Source organism: Callorhinchus milii, unplaced genomic scaffold (genome assembly GCF_018977255.1).
Source record: "Callorhinchus milii isolate IMCB2004 unplaced genomic scaffold, IMCB_Cmil_1.0 Scaffold8, whole genome shotgun sequence".
Taxonomy (NCBI): Eukaryota; Metazoa; Chordata; class Chondrichthyes; order Chimaeriformes; family Callorhinchidae; genus Callorhinchus; species Callorhinchus milii.
Window position 1 is genome coordinate 1,657,814 of NW_024704749.1, and position 20,650 is coordinate 1,678,463.

Below are 20,650 nucleotides of genomic sequence, written 5' to 3' on the forward strand. Positions count from 1 at the left end.
CCTTGGTTTAACCTCTGATCTGATAGCCGGCACCTCCAACAATTCAATACCACATTAGTCGAGTGTCAGTGAGCAGCAGCCTTGATGTGAGTTCAAAGCCCCTACAAATTGAAGCTTGAACCTACAAACTTTGGACTCAGAGTTGGGAGTACCACTGACTAAACCACGTTGACACTCGTTTCATAACAAGTTCAATGTGATGATTATATCACTCATCTCACCCCTTTGAAAAGCGCTATATCAAATGCAAGGATTATTATTATTATATTATTATTAATATGCCATTCCTTTGCCTTTGAAATGCTGGTGTATTATTAAAATAATTTTTTGCTTCAGAGAATAAAGGTGGCAAAAAGCAGCCCAGGGTCACACAGAGCGAAGTCTATAGTCCTTTGAGATTACAGACTTAGTGAAATTATCAAAGGCATCATTTGGGACACTATATGCTATCTGCAATCAAAGGTTTCTAGCAATAAATTCCACTGTCACACCACTTTCTACGTATATACAATCTAAATACGCTCTAAACTCTGTACCCTTGTCACACCAGCCTTTGCCAGACTCCAGTGGCAGTAGAATGTAGAATGGAATAGAATGTGGAGTCCTGTAGCTCAGTGGTTAGAGCACTCGCTTTGCAAGTGAGAGACCTGAGTTCAATTCCCGGCAGAGGGCGAAACCTTGGGCAAGTTTCCTTACTCCACACACCTAATAATAATCCCTCCAAAACCAAAAACAATAATAAATTGGTCATTTTCAATCCACGACTGTTTGTGGGACATTGCTGTGCGCAATTGGCTGCCGCGTTCGCCCACAAATATACAGTCAATTCACTTTACAGTATATTCTGTGAAGCGCTTTGGGATGTCTCGAAGACGTGAAAAGCGCTATATCAAAGGCAAGGATTATTATTATTATAATACAGCAACTTCAAGATCCACACACCCGTATGCAAATCTCTTCACACTTGGGGCACCTCCCTACCTCTTGGACAGTGTTACTCCCCAACCCACACCCCGTCGCTCCGCCACTATTAAACACAGGGAGACGCTACTCCGCGTGAAAGCTGCTATATAAATGCAATTTGTGGTTATTCTTTTTAACCTCCCCTTCAATTATTGTCGTAATCATCTTACATTTGCACCTTTTCATTACTGAGTCACTGACCAGTGGGAAATAATCTATCACTATCGGAGACTTGAAACTAAGGGGGTATCCTTGCAATTTTGTCCTTTTCAAGAACCTATCCAATTCCCTTTTGAAAGTTGTTTTTGAATCTGTTTCCACCAGCCTTACCGATATCTTGGTGAATATGTACATGAACAGCGAGAGGACAGATAGGTACATTCTGATACGATCGCCACCAAATCGTTTCTTGAGATACTCCGGCATGGTCACCACCTTCAGAAGGAGAGAGAAACAGAAGGAGTTCAGCATCGATAAACCCGAGGGTATCGCTAAATAGATTACACAACAGGATAGAATCATAAAATCCCACAGCATAGAAGGAGGCCATTTGGCCCATCGTGCATGCGCCAACTCTTTGAAAGAGCCACCCAATCAGTTCCTCCTCCACACTCTTTCCCCTTGTCCTTTGCACTAATAATAATAGTAATAATAATAATATTAATAATCCTTGCATTTGATATAGCATCTTACTACATTGTTGAGATGTATCAAAGCGCTTCACATTTAACATTAAATAACGTTGAACTAAAACGAGAAGATATTTACCCCGGCTTTGATGTAGATGGGTACAAAAATCCACCCTAAGATGATGACGATCACCAGGGCCTGTGGATCAATCACAGTGAAAGGTTAGGTCAGGTATTCACACGACTGTGCTCCTCCAGCAGAAGATCACAGGAGGAGGAATTACAATTTATAATTATAATAATAATAATAATCCGACCATTTGATCAAGTGCTTTATCACATCGTCGAGACGTCTCAAAGCCCTTCACGGAATAGACTGCAAAGTGAATTGAGTGTATATTTTGTGGGCGAAACGTGGCAGCCAATTGCACACAGCAGCGTCCCACAAACAGTCGTGGATTGAGCGACCAAATTCAGCCTTTCAAACCCGGCCCGATGGGGATCCTAGGATTTCAGTGTCTGTTTGGGAAAACCTTAAGTCCATTTTTTCTCCTTTTTTTCATATACATGCTTCCCCTCGGTGACATGATCTGCAAGTCTGGGGTGGGGTGGGATGGGTGGGGTGGGGGGAGTGTGGGTGGGAGGAATGGAGGTCCATGTGTGATGATGACACACTCTTTCGAAGTTGAGTTGTTCCCCAGTCCGTGACTGTAGGCCTGACACCAACACAAGGCTGTTGAGCAAGGCTGCTACAGATGATCAAAGATAGGAGCCACCCCCTTCTGTCCACAGTTGACCACTCCACCTTTCTCCACCACTGCTTTGTCCATCCCCGTGACTATACTTTCCGGGTTACACTCCTACCAGCTCCCAACATCTTCACTTTGCCTCCCCGAATGGCTTCACCTCCAGCTCCCCAAATAGCTGCCTATGGTCTTCCTCAGGACTTTGGCTTGTCTACATGCTCCCTCTTGGGGACATCAATGCAGGCAAATAGGGTTCACTTTCATATGTATTCATATGACACCCAACTCTACCTCTCTGCCTACACCATTGATTCCAAGATCACTACTGTCCTGACAGAATGCCTGTTAGACATCAAGTCCTAAATGAGCCTTAACTTATATCATAGGATCATAGAATTATACTGAATAGAAGGAGGCCATTTGGCCGATCATGTCTCTGCCCGCTCTTTGAAAAGAGCTTCCAAATCAATCACACTCCCCCGCTTTCTCCCCATAGCCCTGATTAACCCCACTCCCCCGCTTTCTCCCCATTGCCCTGATCAACTCCACTGCTCCGCTCCCTCCCCATAGCCCTGATCAACCCCACTCCCCCGCTCTCTCCCCATAGCCCTGATCAATCCCACTCCCCCGCTCTCTCCCCATAGCCCTGCAAACTTGTCCTCCCCAAATAATTATCTACTTTTCTCTTAAAAGTTGTTATCGAATCGGCTCCCACCGGCCTTTCAGGCAATGTATTCCAGATCCCAACAACTCGCTGTGTGGAAACATTTCTCCTCCCCTCCCCTCTGTTTCTTTAACAACTATTTTAAATCGGTGTCCTGGGGTTACCGACCCACCCGCCATTGGGAATAGTTTCTCCTGTTCACCCTATCGAATCCCTCATCATTTTGAAACTTCTATTAAGTCTCCTCTTAACCTTCTCTGCTCCAAGGAGAATAATCCTCACTTCTCTGCCTCTCCTGATAACTGAGGTCCCTCATTCCTGGTACCATTCTGGTCAATCTCCTCTGCACCCTCTCCAATGCCTTGACATCCTTCCTAAAGTGTGGGGCCCAGAACTGAACATAGTCTCTAGCTGAGGCCTAACCTTTATAAAGGTTTATCATAACTTCCTGACTGTTGTATTCTATGCCTCTATTTATAAAGCCCAGAATCCCGTATGCTTTTTTAACAGCTTTATCTACAGGATCGGTGCCTGATGAATGCAGGTTGTTGAGCCAACCAGCACTGAATGTGGATATTGTATTGAATTCCATGGATTGGAAAGTAATTGGATTGGAAACAAAGTATAGTGTACGTTTGACGCTAAGGTACAGTAAGTGAGCAGCTGACAATACACTGTTAGTATAAGAAAAAGTTAACAGAATAGATGGCTCATATGCAGCGGCCTGTGAGTAGGGCTCCTGACTGCAGACCACGGGAAAGCAAGGTTATGAAAACATACCGATTGAGGAAGAACAGGGAGTACGGACAAGGAGCTGGATAAGGAGGAAAACTAGTCTCAGCAAGCAAGAGGGACATACACGACAGCACATAGGCTAGTGGAAAAGTACCATCACGAGCAGATCACGGGTACCAGCTGGGTATAAATACAACAGACATACAAAGGAAAGTTGAGCTCCACGGAATAAGAATTACAGGTCGCTGAGCTGAGGGCTGGTCATCAGGCAAGACTGCTTGTCTGGTAGTATATTTCTGTTACCTGTACTGTTGTTGCATTGTTGAATAAACTGTCTTGATTGTACAACTCTGTGCTCAGACCATTGGTTAATGGCAAGGATCCAATTACGGTAAAAGGAACCCAACAATTTGGTGTAGTCAGCAGGATCCTTGCTAACTGAACAAACAGATGTGTAGGTGCGGACAGGTTATTCGAACAAACCCGGGAAGTCTCTAGCTGAGGCCTAACCTTTATAAAGGTTTATCATAACTTCCTGACTGTTGTATTCTATGCCTCTATTTATAAAGCCCAGAATCCCCGTATTGTGGTGGCTCCTTGTCCTTACTCCCTGTTCTTCCTTAATCAGTATGTTTTCATAACCTTGCTTTCCCGTGGTCTGTAGTCAGGAGCCCTAATCACAGGCCTCTGCATATGAACCATCTATTCTGTTAACTTTTTCTTATACTAAAGGTACTACAATAAATCCAAATCACTTTCTGTTCACTGCAGCTGTGTAGAATACCCAGGAACACAATATTCTCAAATTATCTAGTGTTCTTGTGTCTTGTACTCTGAAATACGGTCACATTTATAGAAGCAGCATTGCGTCAGAAGCTTTATCATTGTTTCAGTGAATGATTTGGGAGTGCTTTCTATATTTAAATGAGTACAATGCTGTACTCAGTGTTCATTGTTTAACGGCACAAACTGATTGCTTAATCTGCAATTTATTGCTCTCCTGACTCAGTGCTCAAGTTGGTAATCTCTGTCACAATAATCAGCATATATCAGGAATTCACTCGGGTGAAAATAATTTGCACATACGTTCCATTCGAATCCTCCAGTCGCTATTCCACCAGCAGCTCCATTGCCAGCCAAGCCCACAAAGTGACCACTGCCAATGTTACTGGCAAACAGCGAGGCTCCAATCTAATAAAATAATAACAATTATATTACAGCCTCAGCTACAATAAAACACACACTGTGTACTGGGAACTTTTTGTTAACAACTAATGCAGTATATATTTTGGGGATACATGTATAGCTTGGGACATGACATGTCAAGCACCTGCCAGGATGGTGAAAGGCGAACTAGATGGACCTTCTTTCACCAGCAAACTCTTATGTTCTTATTCCATGTATTTTCAATGCAAACACAAAGCAATACAGTATTTTTTGTTTAAAAATCAATCATTTTCTTCTTTACAGAAATCCAAATTGTGAATAAACTCTGTCTTCACATAATTAAATAGAGTTACTCTGTTGAAAGATTGATCAATTATTTTGTCTTTTTCGTTAAGAAAAGTATTTTCCATTTAACATCGAGCACAGCTGAATCTGATAAAACACAGTTTAGATGCAAAGTGAAACTCCCTCTCTTTAACTGCCCGTTAAACACCAGTTAGGTCAGATACCAGCATGGATTAGATGCAGAGTAAAGCTCCCACTACAATGCCTCCATCAAGCACTGATAGATCAGATATAACATGGGTTCGTTTTGTATTGAGGAATCAATCCTAGGTGAAGATTCAGTGTATTCAAACCCTCTGAGTATATCATGTATAGACAGAACACAAAATACTGCTAATGCTGGAAATCTGAAACAAAAACAGAAGTTGCTGGGAACACTCAGAAGGTCAGGCAGCATCTATGGAGAGAGGAAAGTTAGTCAACGTTTCAGATCCACGACCCTTCGTCAGAACTGGGGCATGTATAGACTTGCTCGTAACATTTGTCTATTAACATTTTTTTCATGTCAGTGTTTGCTCCTCCAAGAAGCCATCCATCCTAATCCCAATTCCCTGTACCCTCTTCCAACCATATCTTCCTATAAGAACATGTAAGTGTTAATCAATGCTCATATCATTTTTCTAAAAAAAATATCAATTTAGATCTATAGGGTGACTGAAAAGTCGTGATACCATTACAATGTTTAATAAGTCTTAAAGAAATGTTTTTTTTAGATGATAGGGTAGATTTCATGAGTTTTTGGTCACTCTGTATAATATAACCCTCCCCAAAGGTGGTTTGCCCTTGGACAACAGACAGTACCTCTAGAAACACACAGGGACTATAAGGTTTCTTACCGGCCACCACACCATGCTCCGACCAGCCAGGAAGAAGCCACCCACAGTGCCACGGTTGGTGCTCACCATTGCCTGCAGAAACACAACAGTGTGATTGTCACTGAGATAATAGCTAACATTATTACTCGCAAATATTCCTTGTCAATTTATCTCGAAATTGGGAGGGTGAGATGTGAAGATAATGAACAAATGAGCTGCATAACCTCCTATTGTGTCAGACATACCATAGAACAACAACAACTTTGATTTATATAGAGTCCCTCACCCCGGATGGTGTCTGGGAGCACAGTAATGTAGCATAATGTGACCTAAGACACGGTGAAGAGGCCGTTTAACCCATTTTTTTCATGTCAATGTTTGCTCCTCCAAGAAACCATCCATCCTAATCTCAAATCGCTGTACCATCTTTCACCACACTTTCCTACAAGAATATTTTCCAAGGCCATTGTATACAATGATCACCGTAATCCTGACATTAATCTGAGGAGTAAGATTGCGAGAGAGAGCCTTTCTGATCCTTACTCTTATTTAGGAATAATGAGGTGGCAAAAAGTGAGAAGATGTTTGGATGTTACAGTTTCCATTCCAGTGACTTGATACAAGGTAAACAAAGAAATAGTGTGGTCACTGGTCTGATACAAACCTCCTTGGTGGAAAAGGGTTGAGATAAGTTGTGGCTCCTTGGAACTGAACTGGAATGTTCATAATCGAGCCAGCCCTCTCGACAGTCTTGGTAATCCAGTTCCTGAGCCAGGGGAGTCCACAGTACTCCAGGCTACTGGTGATAGCCCAGCCAGCTTGGCTCATCGGCAAGACTTCAAAGGCCAGACTAGTCACTGCAGGCAGTTACTCTTCCCACCCAGCTCCTGTTAACCCTGCAAACCAAAGCCCGAATGGGGAGGGTGGTCCAAGCTGGACAAGCAGCAGGAATCTTGCAGTTTTAGCTGGTCAGGCTCCAGCCGTACACCAATGCACACTCTGAGGTCCCCAAACCTTGGCTCTTGCCAACCTGCGCCTAACAGTGTCCAGAATTAGCTAAGCAGGATGTGTCCCTCCAAGGAGAGAGTATGTATTTCCATTCCAATAAATATTTCTGGGATTTCCATGTGTAGGTGGGATGCATGGAATTCTTAGTTTGGTTTGGAGACTGTTAAGCACAGTGTCAGACACTTGGCTGACCAAAGAAATAGCTTCTTGTTTACTATCGTCACCAGGTCTTGTTAAACTACAATTGCTATTAATCAATTTACATGAACACAGCATCCCCTCTCCTCCTGTCCTGTAAGTGCAGACTCCTCCACAACCAGGTCTTAGTTGGGGAATGCTGACAGGATATTTCCCTCAGAGGTACAATCACAGTCAAATTCAATCTTGCTCTCTCAAAATCTCAAACAAATGACGTCTCTCCATTCTACTCTTATGATATTAGTTTCTGTTTGCCTACAAAAAAACGCAATCACTACATGTTAAAGTATATCCCGTGAAGCACTTTGAGAGGTCCTCCTGATGTGAAAGGTGCTATATCTAATGTAAGGGTTAGTGTTATTTAGTGATTAACAGAGAACAAGGATACAATACAATACTCTACAAATTTACATTAATACAATTTTTATGTCGGGACAATGTCCAAAATTTCTTAACAATCGTAGCCTGGCACCCGAACTGGGGGTGGGATCTGAGGAAGGTGGGAGGGGAAAGATTACTAAAAGCATGGTCAAGGAAATAGGTCTTGAAACCAACCTTAAAAAAGGGAGGAGAGGGTGACTATTACACTTAAATATTTTCTTTTATTTTCCTTGCCAATTTTCTACCCTCCCATTTGTCTCCTTTTATTTTCCACTGATACATAGTTCCCTGTTACCTCTTCCATGTGGACATGACTCATGTGGGAGTAGCAGTGGGTATTGACGGTGGGAACATTTCAACAGAGTTTGAGCCGGACTTCACCTCCTGGAGAGCTCACAAGATAGTAACAGGAAAAGAACCTCTGGGGACTTTCCACAATGGTGGACCTTCAATGAGCTAAGGCGTCTTAAGAGATTTATATGCAAGGGTGAGGACGCTGAAATCAATCCACTGGGAGATAGGATGACAGTGGAACCTGGCCAGGACTGGGGTGATGGGTGTGCAGAGGTTGTCGTGGATGAGGAAGTGGGCAGTAGAATTTTGGATAAATTGGAGCTTATGGATGGTGGAGCTAGAGAGAGAAGCGAAGAGTGCTTTTGAAATGTCCTTGCAGGAGGTAACAAAGGTTTCAGGGTTTCAGTTGGCAATGTGGTGGAAGGGTTCCCTTTGTCAGGGACCGATTGTGAAGGAAGAAGGAGAAATGAGGCTCAAACCAAAGTTGCACACTAGTTTGGTAAGTTTGAGAGAGAAGCCGGGGAAGTTGAGGAGGTCAAAGTCCGAAGTGAGGAGACATTGGCAGGAGCAAAGAAGCATGGCTTCTGTCTATTCCATATTGAGTTTCAAGAAACTGTGGCTCATCCAGGCCATAATATCTGAAAGGCAGGTGGATGGAGAATCAGTGCACCTGGGCTCAAGAGTGGCAGGGGAAAGGTAGATTGGCTGCCAGACAAATATGCAATGATCACTGCAAGTAATCACTGCTAATAAAAATAATCTTTACATTTGATATGATCCTTACATTTAATTAAAACTTTCACATTAGGATGATTGCCATTTCATGGGCAAACGCAGCAGACATTTTGTCCCACAAGCAGCCATGAAGTGAATGACCAAGTAGGATTAGGGTGGATCAAGGGGGAATCTTTTCTGGGTTTTGGGGTTTGAAGCAGGATGTGTCAGAAAAGCTACCCCAGGGATAACTGAAAGGCGTTCATAGCAATGTCACTTTTTGATCCTTTGACGTTGGCTCTTCCTATCATTGTGAAGTAGAATTCACCAAGTATTGGATTGTTCACCCACTAAGAGGGAATGTGGGATCTTCAACCTCTTCCTGAACAGGCAAACAGGACCTCGGTTTAACATCTCATCCACAGAGGTAGGGAGGAGAAAGGCTTTGAAGGCCAGGACGAGGATTTTGAACTCTATCCTCTGAGGGATGGGGAGCCAATGGAACTGGGCGAAGAATGGGGATGATGGGTTCATGGAGCCTGGTACAGGAGAAGACATGAGCTGCAGAGTTCTGAATAATCTGCAGCTTGTGGTGGGAAGAGTTGGGAAGGCCGACAATAATAATATAATAATAATAATAATCCTTGCATTTGATATAGCGCCTTATCACGTCTTCTAGACTTCTCAAAGCGCTTCACAGAATGCACTGTAAAGTGAATTGACTGTATATTTTGCAGTCGAAACATGGCAGCCAATTGCGCACAGCAGCGTCCCACAAACAGTCATGGATTGAGTGACCAAATTATCATTTTTTAAAATTAATTTTATCTTTGAAGCGATCCGCCAATCAACTAACAACTGGGTTCCTACTTACTGCTAGGTAAACAGAGGTGAGTGCAGTAAGGAAACTTGCCCAACCTTTCGTCCTGACTGGAATTGAACCCAGTTCTCTTGCTTGCAAGGCAAGTGCTCTAACCACTGAGCTAGAGGGCTCCACAAGCAAAGAGTCAGCGTAATCTAGCCTGGATATGATGAATACATGGGTGAGGGTCTCGGCAGTCTGAGGGGAGAGGTAGAGGCAGCGGCAGAGCTGGGCGATGTTACGAAGGCAGAACGGGTCATGGCACGAATATAAGATTTGAAGGTCAAACCAGATGCTAAGGTTCCAGATTGGCTCGGTGAGGTGGCGTGTGCATCCATAGATAGTGACGTTATCAGCACCTGAGATGTGGAGAGCCTCAGTCTTGTTAACATTCAACTGAAGAAAGTAGCTCTCATCCAGAGCTTGATATCTGACAGACAATCCCTCAGGACAGCAGTGGTCCTGGAGTCAAGGCTGGAGGCAGAGAGATATTGTGGGGTGTCATCCGAATACATGTGGAAGTTGACCCCATGTCTCTGGATGATGTCACCAAAAGGGAACATATAGATATTGAAGAGGAGGGGACCAAGGACAGAGCCCTGAGAAACGCTGCACGAGACGGTGCGGGGACTGGAGGAGAAACGGTTTGTGGAGATGAAGTGGAGACAACGGGAAAGGTAAGATTATAAGGCTGACGAACTGTGCGAAAGATAAGTTTATGTCAGATGCCAGCTTTCAGACTCCTTCTCACTCTGCAGGTAGATTTTGGGGGGATTTAGTAGGGTGGCGGAGGGGGCTGAGCTCCCTCTAGCCCTATTTGCCCACTGCCTATGTATATTTTTACAAACCGGGAGCCATTTTCCCAGGGGACTCCGGGAATTGTGTGCGGAGGCACTCAGGAAATCTCTTGAATAGCCAGTACCCCTGGACAAGAGTTTGTCTGTGGATCTTGATTGAGAGTTGGCTGTGCTCTAGTGGGTCTCCCAGGGTTGAATATTGGTCGTTCTTCAACACCGAGTGCTGTAAAGTTAATAGCAACCCTAGAATTACATCCGGGATTTGCTGTGAGTTGCAACAGGACATGCAACATAGAAATAAACCAATTAATTATTACAGAGAGGTTACTGCAAGAATGACGCAAGAGATGTGAGAAGAATGGAAATCACAGAGGAAAGGGAAATAGCAGAATAATTTGGAAAGAGAGCAGATATGATAAAGAATACATTATTATAATATTGAGAACCTGGAACTTAACACCAAGCTCAGGACTAATAAGTGAACATACCTTCCCCATTCCCCCACCCCCTGCCCCACTGATCTTTAATTAATTCTGCAGTTCGTTCAGACATTTACAAAATTGTTGACATTCCAGGCTCAACTTTACAACCGCGTTAAATTGAATGAGAGCAGTTAATTCACTCCGGACCAATTGTGGGAATATTAAGATCCATTAGGTTCTAATCAGATTTTGATTTAACCTCTCCAATCGGGTCACAGCTGAGAAACCTCCCTGGTCAAAGTGACAAATGACATTCTGTCCATCTGCGACCAGGGCTCCCTCTGCCTCCTCGTCCTCCTTGACCGCTCTGTTGCCTTCGACACCGTCAACCACTCAATCCTCATCCACCACCTCTCCGCTCACCTCAACCTCCACGGAGCTGTCCTTGATTGGTTCAGATCGTACCTCTCATGCCACCTGCACTTCATCTCTAGTCCCCACACCGTCTTGTGTGATGTTCCTCAGGGCTCTGTCCTTGATCCCCTCCTCTTCAATATCTATATGCTCCCTCTTGGTGACATCATCCGCAGACATGGGGTCAACTTCCATATGTATGCGGATGACTCCCAAATCTACTCTCTGCCTCAACCCTTTTTTGACCCTCAACTATCCTTTCTACCCCACATCTGCGCCATGACCCGCTCTGCCTTCCCCCACCTCCGCAATGTCGCCCGGCTCTGACTCTGTCTCACTCCGCAGGCCCCCGAGACCCTCATACACACCTTCATTACATCGAGGCTCGACTATGCAAACTCACTGCTTGTCGACCTCCCCAACACCTCCCTCCACAGGTTGCAGATCATCCAGAACTTTGCAGCCTGTGTCCTCTCCCGCACCAGGTTCCACGACCCTATCACCCCCATCCTCACCCAACTCCACTGGCTTCCCATCACACAGAGGATACAGTTCAAGATCTTGGTCCTCACCTTCAAAGCCCTCCGTGGTCTTGCTCCCCTACCTCTGCGACCTCCTAACCCCCTACCATCTTGCTTGCTCCCTCCGCTCAGCGGGCTCCAGCCTGCTTCACATCCCCCGCCTCGCTCGCCCCACTATTGGCAGGCGTGCCTTCCGCCACTCTGCCCCCACCTTCTGGAACTCCATCCCGCAGTCCCTCCTTCTTGCCCCCTCCCTCGCCTCCTCTTCGACTGTGCTTTCGATCTCCCTGCTTCCCCCCATTGCCTCCAACCTCCCCGACCTCAATCCCCAGCTCGGGTCCGTAACTCTGTCTGTCCAGCACCTTTGGACTTCCTCCCGATGTGAAAGGCACTATACAAATGTAATTTGTTGTTGTTGTTGTTGCTGCTTACTATCCAGTGCCCCCTGTTTGAATACCAATGTAAAGCATGAGTGAGACAGGATTGGTCTCTGCGATGCTGCCATTAACCCTTCAGACTAACACATGAGGAATGAGCCCTTCAATGAGGTGCCAGGAGCCACAAGGGGCAGTGAGACCAGCTCACGTTACTCTCATTCAGGCCAGTTGGAGTGAAAATTAGAATTACAGAGAATGTTCCTTCATTGAAACAGGCCCTTCAATCCAACTAGTCCATGAATCCACACAGGATTTCACCCCTCCTAACCCCCTCTCCTGTCTCCTCCTTTCCCTTTTGTGTCCTGTATACGTCAGGTTTGCTCTGACGAATATATTGATGTCTTTTAATAATAATAATAATAATAATAATAATAATAATAATAATAATAATCCTTGCATTTGATATAGCGCTTTTCACGTCAGGAGGACGTCCCAAAGCGCTTCACAGAACACACTGTAAAGTGAATTGACTGTATATTTGTGGGCGAACGCGGCAGCCAATTGCGCACAGCAGTGTCCCACAAACAGTCAATCACGGCTTCTGGCAGTGAGATCCACACACTCTTGTGAAGCTTTGTAATGAACAGTAGAACCAGAGGACACGGTCTCCGATTGAAGGGGGTAAATTCAGAACAAATCTGCAGAAACACTATTTCAATGAGCGAGCAGTAAACCTATGGAACAGGCTCCCAGGGAGACAGTGGAAGCAGAAAATGTTAGTTTCAAGAACAAATTTGACAGATTTCTGCAAGAAAGTAATATCTGGGGAAACAGTATATAGTTTGGGACACGACATGTCAAGCGACTGCCAGGATGGTGGAAGATGAATTAGAAGGCTCTTGGTCTTCATTCGCCAGCAAATTCTTATGTTCTTAAGCAGTTCTTCTTAAACTCTCCTTTAGCTCTGCAACTGGCCTCTCACACTTATGCCCCTCTTATAGGACTCTCCGACCTGCTCCTGTGCTAAATGCAAGCCTCAGACACCATACTGAACCACCACCACCAACAACAACTTGCATTTATAAAGCGCGTTACATCAATCTCATTGGCGGAGTTTATCGCTGAGCCTGAGACAAAGGGAAAGTGAATAATTATACTACTAATAATAATAATAATCATATTTGCATTTGGTATTGCTCCTTAGCACTGAGCCGTCTCAAAGCAAATTGACTGTATATTTTGTGGGCAAAACGCGGCAGTCAATTGCGCACAGCTATGTCCTACAAACAGTAATGGAATGAGCGACCAAATTATTATTATTATTATTTCCTTTTTTGAAGGGATTGTTAGCCCTGGAAAAGGGATCTGGCAATCGACTAACAACTGGGATCTTATTTTACTGCTTGGTAAACAGAGGCGCGCGGACTAAGGAAACTTGCCTATCGTTAAATACTCTCTCATTAAATACTGCGTTTTGTCCACAAACTGTACAGTTAATTCACTATTCTCTGAAACGCTTTGAGAGGTGTGATATGACGCTATATCAAATGCAAGGATTATTATTACTATTATTATTATAATCTCCCTGTCAGCCGCTACCTGTCAAATACAGCACTCCAGGTAAAATACCGTACTTGCTAAGCAAAAGCAATTCATTCATATTTTGTGGGCGAAACAGTACCTAAAAACCTTTAAGGCTGTCAAACCTGGTGACTATGATTTTATTCTCCTTCGTGAGAAACTAACACAAACGAAGCAAACACAAGTGCCCACCACAGCCCTGAAATCACCAGATCAGAAATGCCAACAATCTCACCGAGCTGAGTGAGAGCACACCACACGGCAATATTAAATACAAAATGCACCATTATATAAAAAAATAAAATGTTTTATCACCAGGAAACAGAAGTTGAACTTGAACAGTGCAAAGTTTAATGTAACTATCAAAACGTTATTAAAAATATGCTCGATTTTTTCTGTTGTGAATTTTTATTGGGTTCAAAAGGCAATAATAAACTTGTTGCATATCTAATCAGCTTTTTAATAATAAATTGATTAGACAATGATTTGAGATGTTGTGTCCTCTATCGCCTTAGGAACAAAGGTTTTGTTGACTATCAGCGCCTTTACTCGGTGACCATGTAACGTGGAACGAAAGACTGGACGGTCAGTCGGTCGGGTTTTCTCGCTGAGCCCTGAACACTCACCCAAACTCCCACAGCCAACACCACCAGGAAGTAGATGACAATGACTGAGATGTCTGCGGGGTTGTTGACAGCCACACCCGGATTGTAGGGCCCCTCGGTGGTCCCGGGGCTGAGGGTCACTGACGGGCTGGGGGTCGTCATCCCGGCTCTGCTCGACACACTTCCAAACCAGGTCCCAAATTGCACCGGAGCAAAAGTGAGCTGAGGAATTCCTACACCTCTGCCTTTATATGACAGCAGCCCAAGGTGTGGTATTCCCTCCCTTTGTTAATAATAAACTGGAGGGAGCTACATTACGAGCAGCGGATAAAACAACTCAGAACAGCACCGCCTTCCTCTTCTGCAATAAAGCAAGATCATTTCCCCCCCACCCCTTCCCCCCCCCACTCCAGCTCCAACTTTATGTATTCAATCAACCTAATATCCTTGTCCATAAACACACTCGTGTTAATGGTTGTGCATAATCCGTCTCAGTGGTTAATGAATGAATTTTTTTCGGTTAGCAAGTGCTGGAGGAGGGTTTTATTTGATGTTTAATGAGAGAGTAACATTTCACTGATTCTCGGAAACAGCTTCTGCGACTCGCTAACCTCGCTGTTAGAGAACTGGACACAGAGAAAAAAATATTTGTTTTACCGTAAATAAAATTTCAGTTCTATGTTAAACCTGAACGGTAGCATTCATTGCATTTGATAACATGTCTACCACAGTGAAACATCTCGGTGACACATCACGGTGGGAATAAGCCACTCAAGTTTAACCTAATTATTAGTTACACCAGGAAAATTGTTAAATAATAATTCTTATATTTGGGATAGAGCCTTTCACCTCAGGAGTAACACAGCACACCTGTCCCAACACTGCTTTGGAGACTCAGTGAGACTATATCATAAAATCATAGAATTACACAGCACAGGAGGAGACCATTCAGCCCATCGTGTCTGTGCCAACTCTTTGAAAGAGCTTCCAAATCAACCCCACTCCCCCGCTCTCCCCCATAGCCCTGATCAACCCCACTCCCCCGCTCTCCCCCATAGCTTTGATCAACCCCACTCCCCCGCTCTCTCCCCATAGCCCTGATCAACCCCACTCCCCCGCTCTCCCCCATAGACCTGATCAACCCCACTCCCCCGCTCTCTCCCCATAGCTTTGATCAACCCCACTCCCCCGCTCTCCCCCATAGCCCTGATCAACCCCACTACCCTGCTCTCTCCCCATAGCCCTGATCAACCCCACTCCCCCGCTCTTTCCCCATAGCCCTGATCCACCCCACTTCCCCGCTCTCTCCCCATAGCCCTGATCAACCCCACTCCACCGCTCCCTCCCCATAGCCCTGCAAACTTGTTCTCCCCAAATAATTATCTACTTCTCTCTTAAAAGTTGTTGTCGAATCGGCTTCATCCACCCTTTCAGGCAATGCATTCCAGATCCCAACAATTCGCTGTGAAAATAAAAAAAGTATGAGTTCCAAAATAAAAACAGAAGTCGCTGGGAACTCACAGCAGGTCAGGCAGCATCTATGGAGAGAGGAAAGTGAGTTAACGTTTCAGGACAATGACCTTTCGTTCTGAATTGCTTTTGTAGAGAGATGGAGAGAGAGAGAGAACGAGATAGAGAGAGAGAGAGAACGAGACACCAAGATGGAGTGAGAAAGAATGAGACACAGAGACGGAGAGAGAGAGAATGAGACACAACGATGGAGACAGAGAGAGAATGAGACACAGAGGCGGAGAGGGAGAGAACGAGACAGAGACAAGGAGCGAAAGAGACAGAGAGAGGGATGGACAGAGAGATGAAAGGTCTGACCAAAGGTCATCGACCTGAAACGTTAACCCACTTTCCTCTCTCCATAGATGCTGCCTGACCTGCTGAGTGTTCCCAGCGACTTCGGTTTTTATTTCAGATTTCCAGCCGCTGCAGTATTTTGCCTTTTTTTTTGTATGTATGAGTTCCAAGTCTGGGCTGCAAAGCTTATCAAAGCAGCAGAGATGAGGAGTGTAAGAATAAAATGAGGGCATAAAAAAGTGTGGATTGAGAAAAAAAAGACATCCAGCTCACTCCTGCAGCAACACACGTATCATTGGCCCTCTCTCCAGGAAGAATATTGCCTCAAGGTGTCAACAAGATTAATCAAATGCCACATTACATCTTGTGATTATTTGACTATGAGAAGAAATTATTCTTAATAATAATAATAATAATAACGCTTGCATTTGATACAGTGCCTCAACACGTCTTCGAGACGTTCCAAAGCGCTTAAATTGGGCATCGATCGCTGGTGAAGCCACATTTAGAATCGTGTGTGCAGCGAGGGGCACTCTGCCTTCAAATGACCGTTGGGGAGAGAGCAGAGAAGAGCAGAACCAGTGGACTGTTTGTGTGAGACGCTGCTGTGCGCAATTGGCTGCCGCGTTTCGCCCACCGTCGATACAGTCAATTCACTCTACAGTGTATCCTGTGAAGCGCTTTGAGACGTCTCGAAGACGCGATGAGGAGCTGTATCCAATGCAAGGATTACGATAACACGGTAACGGTTGTGGGGTTTAGAATGGGAAGATGTCCGCACAATTGCACAGTGAGGGGCAGAAATCACAACTGTGTCCTCCACACTCCTCCACCGTCGCGAGTCAGACCTGACCCGTCCTGTCCCCGCAGCCAATCGCAGCATAAAAAAGAGGTGATTTTTAACTCAAGAGCCAACACGTAACCAGCTGTTTAATAACTTGTGTTCCAAGCTGCGAATCTTTAAAATGATGACATGGAGTTAATGTGGTTGTCAACAGGTTTATGTGACTCTACTCTGCGTGGAGGGCGCTATGCAAATGCAAGTTGTTGTTCTTGTTGTACAGGTTCAAAATTAAAACGTCTCTTCTAATCATTATAGATCGATACTCACCTCCACAATAGGGGAATAACTCAACCTGTCCAGTCTATTATTACTCTGCAAACACAGTACGTGAGGCTAGCCATGAAAGAATTTACTGCCTCTTATAAGCTATCCCGACCGCAAACACTCCCTAATAACCTTGTCTGCTGCATAGCTGAGCTGCCAGTCGGAATCAAAGCATGCTTTATTCTCCCAAACTAAGGCTTTATTGTAATTTCTGCAATTTAATATCATCAGTGAGCTACAGGAAGAAATTGTGGTGACGTGCGGCGAGGGGGCTGGAATTAAAAAGTCTTCTTTAACAAGTGCGCATTCACTGCAATGACTGTTAGTACAGAAAGGAAATCTGGGTTGTGCAATGTGACCGGGTGCGATCGATGCAAGTGGGAAATTCACGGAATGCAATAGGGCAGTAAGGGCAAGAGCAGGTGTTACCTCTGGCATGTTCACTGGACTCGAAACCAGCGCTAGAACCATAGAGTTCAACTGCACAATGTTCAGCCTCTTAATGAGCAGCTCGGATAATGAAATGTCTTTAAATAATAATAATAATCCTTGCATTTGATACAGCGCCTTACAACGTCTGTGAGACGTCTCAAAGCGCTTCACAGAATACACTGTAAAGTGAATTGACTATTTCGGAATCCTGTAGCTCAGTGGTTATCGAGCGGTTATTGGGAATCAAACCCAGGTCCTCTCGCTTGTGAGGCGAGTGCTCTACCCACTGAGCCACAGGACTCCACAAATAGTGCAGTAGAGTGGGCTCTTATGCAGAGATCCCTGGCACATCTGACCTGAACTCAGATTCCTTGATGTGTGAAACTAGTTCAAAGGAGCTGTGACAGATCCTTCCTGAGTGCCATTTTGAACCGTTGGTTCTCCTTGCAAACTCCACCCAACACTGATATTCTTCAACTCATTTGTATTCCTCCTCGTCTTCATCAATAGAAAATTCATCGAAAAAGGGAAAAATCATCTGAATCACTTTGGCAATAGAGCGGCAGATCTACTTATAAACGACAGGAACGTCTACGACAACAACGTGCATTTACGTCGCGCCCTTCACACAGGATCGTCTTGGATTGTTGCATAATGCTGGGCGAGTGAGGGAGAGAGAGGAAGAGAACAATAACAATAACAGCAACGTGCACTTATATAGCGTCCCGGAGCACTTGACACCACAATGAACCGGGTGGGAGTGGGGAGGTGACCGTAAGCACGATCGAAGAGAAAGGTCTTCTGGCGCGACCTGAAAGTAGGAAAGGAGGAGGCGAGACGGAGGGATTAAGGGAGAGAATTCCAGAGTTTCGGGGCGTAGTGGCTGAAAGCGCAGCCACCGATGGTAGAGCGGAGGGCACGGGGTCAAGCAGGAGGCCGGAGCCAGTCGAGCGGAGGGGAAGGTGACCTTGAACCATCCAACACTGGTTGCTCTATTATCAGCCCAGATTTGTTCCTCTGACTAAAAAGAAAGTGAAATCCAAATTAGTTTGTGTTTTTGTCATGAGGCGTTAACCCCTTTTCGCTCCTGGATCATTTGGTTCAAAGACTAAGAGCTCCAGAGAGCAACTAATATGAAAAGGCAAAGTTTATGTACAAATGCACTCACCATAGGCTGATTAGACACAGAATTCTAAAAGCAATCACCAAAGATTTCAGGAACACGTGGAACGAAATTGAGATTTATGTCTGAGTGAGTAATACTTAATAATACTTAATTGAACTCTGATTCAACAATAAAAAAAATAACAAAACCAGTGACCATTGAGTCCTGGTTGCCAAGAGGAGTAAAGTACAACATTGGATTATTTTTAACTCAAGTTGTTCTTGAGGACTTCATCCTTGTATATAAAATGACGCCTTCCCTGTTGGGAGGAGCTCTCAGAGCAGGATATATATATTGAGAAGTGTCGTCACCGTGTATTTTGAAGGCGCACTTTGAGCAAGTGACAAAAAAAAATAATAAACTGGTGACTTCGACCCACGACTGTTCGTGGGACGCTGCTGTGCACAAAATGGCTGCCGCATTTCGCCCACAAACACAGTCAATCCACGTTACAGTATGTCCTGTGAAGCGCTGTGATACGCCTCAAAGACGCGAAAAGCGCTATATCAAATGCAAGGATTATTTTTATTATGACCAAACCACAGAAAAAAAGGTTATTTGCAGTTACTCTTTTTTTTAGGTTACAACTGAAGAGGAAATAAAGTTCAGATGGGATAGGATTATTTTTGTTTGAAGAATATGGTTCTATTTAGCTGCCAGACTTGTTTGAAAGAGCCCCCACTTATGGCTGAACAATGGGATCGGCCGTTCAGTCGAGTGTGAGATGGACCTTACGCAGGTACGTGGAATCCTGTAGCTCAGTGGTTAGAACACTTGCCTCGCCGGCAAAACACCTGGGTTCGATTCCGGGCAAGTTTCCGTCCTCCACACGCCTGTTTACCGGCAGTAATTAGGAACCCAGTCGTTAGTCGATTGGCAGATCGCTTTTTCAGGGGTAATAATTCCTTCAAAATAAATAAATAAATCCATAAATCCATAAAAAGCAATAAAATAATAATACTTTGGTCACTCAATCCATGACTGTTTGTCGGACTCTGTTGTGCACAATTGGCTGCGGCATTTCGCCCACAAAATACACAGTCACTACACTTCACAGTATATTCTGTGAAGGGCTTGAGACAGAGGCTCTCCTGCTTGGCTCCCGTCAGCGCTTTCACACCTCAGGTGCTGACTGCGCTGACCTGCCTGGGATAACTCGCTCGCTCGCTCACTCACTCACTCACTCACTCACTCACTCACTCACTCACTCACTCACTCACTCACTCACTCACTCACTCACTCACTCACTCACTCCCTCCCTCCCTCCCTCACTCACTCACTCACTCACTCACTCTCCCCATGTAGCTGGTGCAGAATCTTGTTCAACCTGAACTGTCCATCAGATGCTATGTTGGGGCTCTCCTCTCCCCCTCTGTGCTCTTCACAACATCACCCACCTCCACCGCCACCATTGCCTCTGCCCTCAGTCTACTGAGATTCATGCCCTCACATCCAGCCTTGATTGTTCTTAATATTCTGATTGCTGGACTTTTCCTTGAGCCCATCACCCCAATCCTTGCCCATCACCCCAATCCTTGCCCATCACCCCTATTCTTGCCCATCAACCCTATCCTTGCCCATCACCCCTATTCTTGCCCATCACCCCTATTCTTGCCCATCACCCCTATCCTTGCCCATCACCCCTATCCTTGCCCATCACCCCTATTCTTGCCCATCACCCCTATTCTTGCCCATCACCCCTATCCTTGCCCATCACCCCTATTCTTGCCCATCACCTCTATTCTTGCCCATCACCCCTATCCTTGCCCATCTCCCCTATCCTTGCTCATCACCCCTATCCTTGCCCATCACCCCTATCCTTGCCCATCACCCCTATCCTTGCCCATCTCCCCATTCCCCCAGTGGATCAAATCCAAGAACTGGTCCTTACTTTCAAATAC

At 44.9% G+C, this 20,650-nt stretch overlaps 1 protein-coding gene across 1 annotated transcript in view; it reads right to left on the reverse strand.

Moving 5' to 3' along the window:
• The window catches only part of slc5a1 (solute carrier family 5 member 1), a 31,342-nt gene extending 16,885 nt beyond the window's left edge, over positions 1-14,457 (reverse strand). Inside the window, 5 exon segments of the mRNA NM_001292785.1 lie at positions 1,294-1,398; positions 1,732-1,791; positions 4,824-4,928; positions 6,086-6,157; positions 14,260-14,457. Of these exon segments, the coding sequence (NP_001279714.1) occupies positions 1,294-1,398; positions 1,732-1,791; positions 4,824-4,928; positions 6,086-6,157; positions 14,260-14,400 (483 nt within the window). The 5' untranslated portion in view covers positions 14,401-14,457.
• Between the last annotated feature and the right edge of the window lie 6,193 nt (positions 14,458-20,650).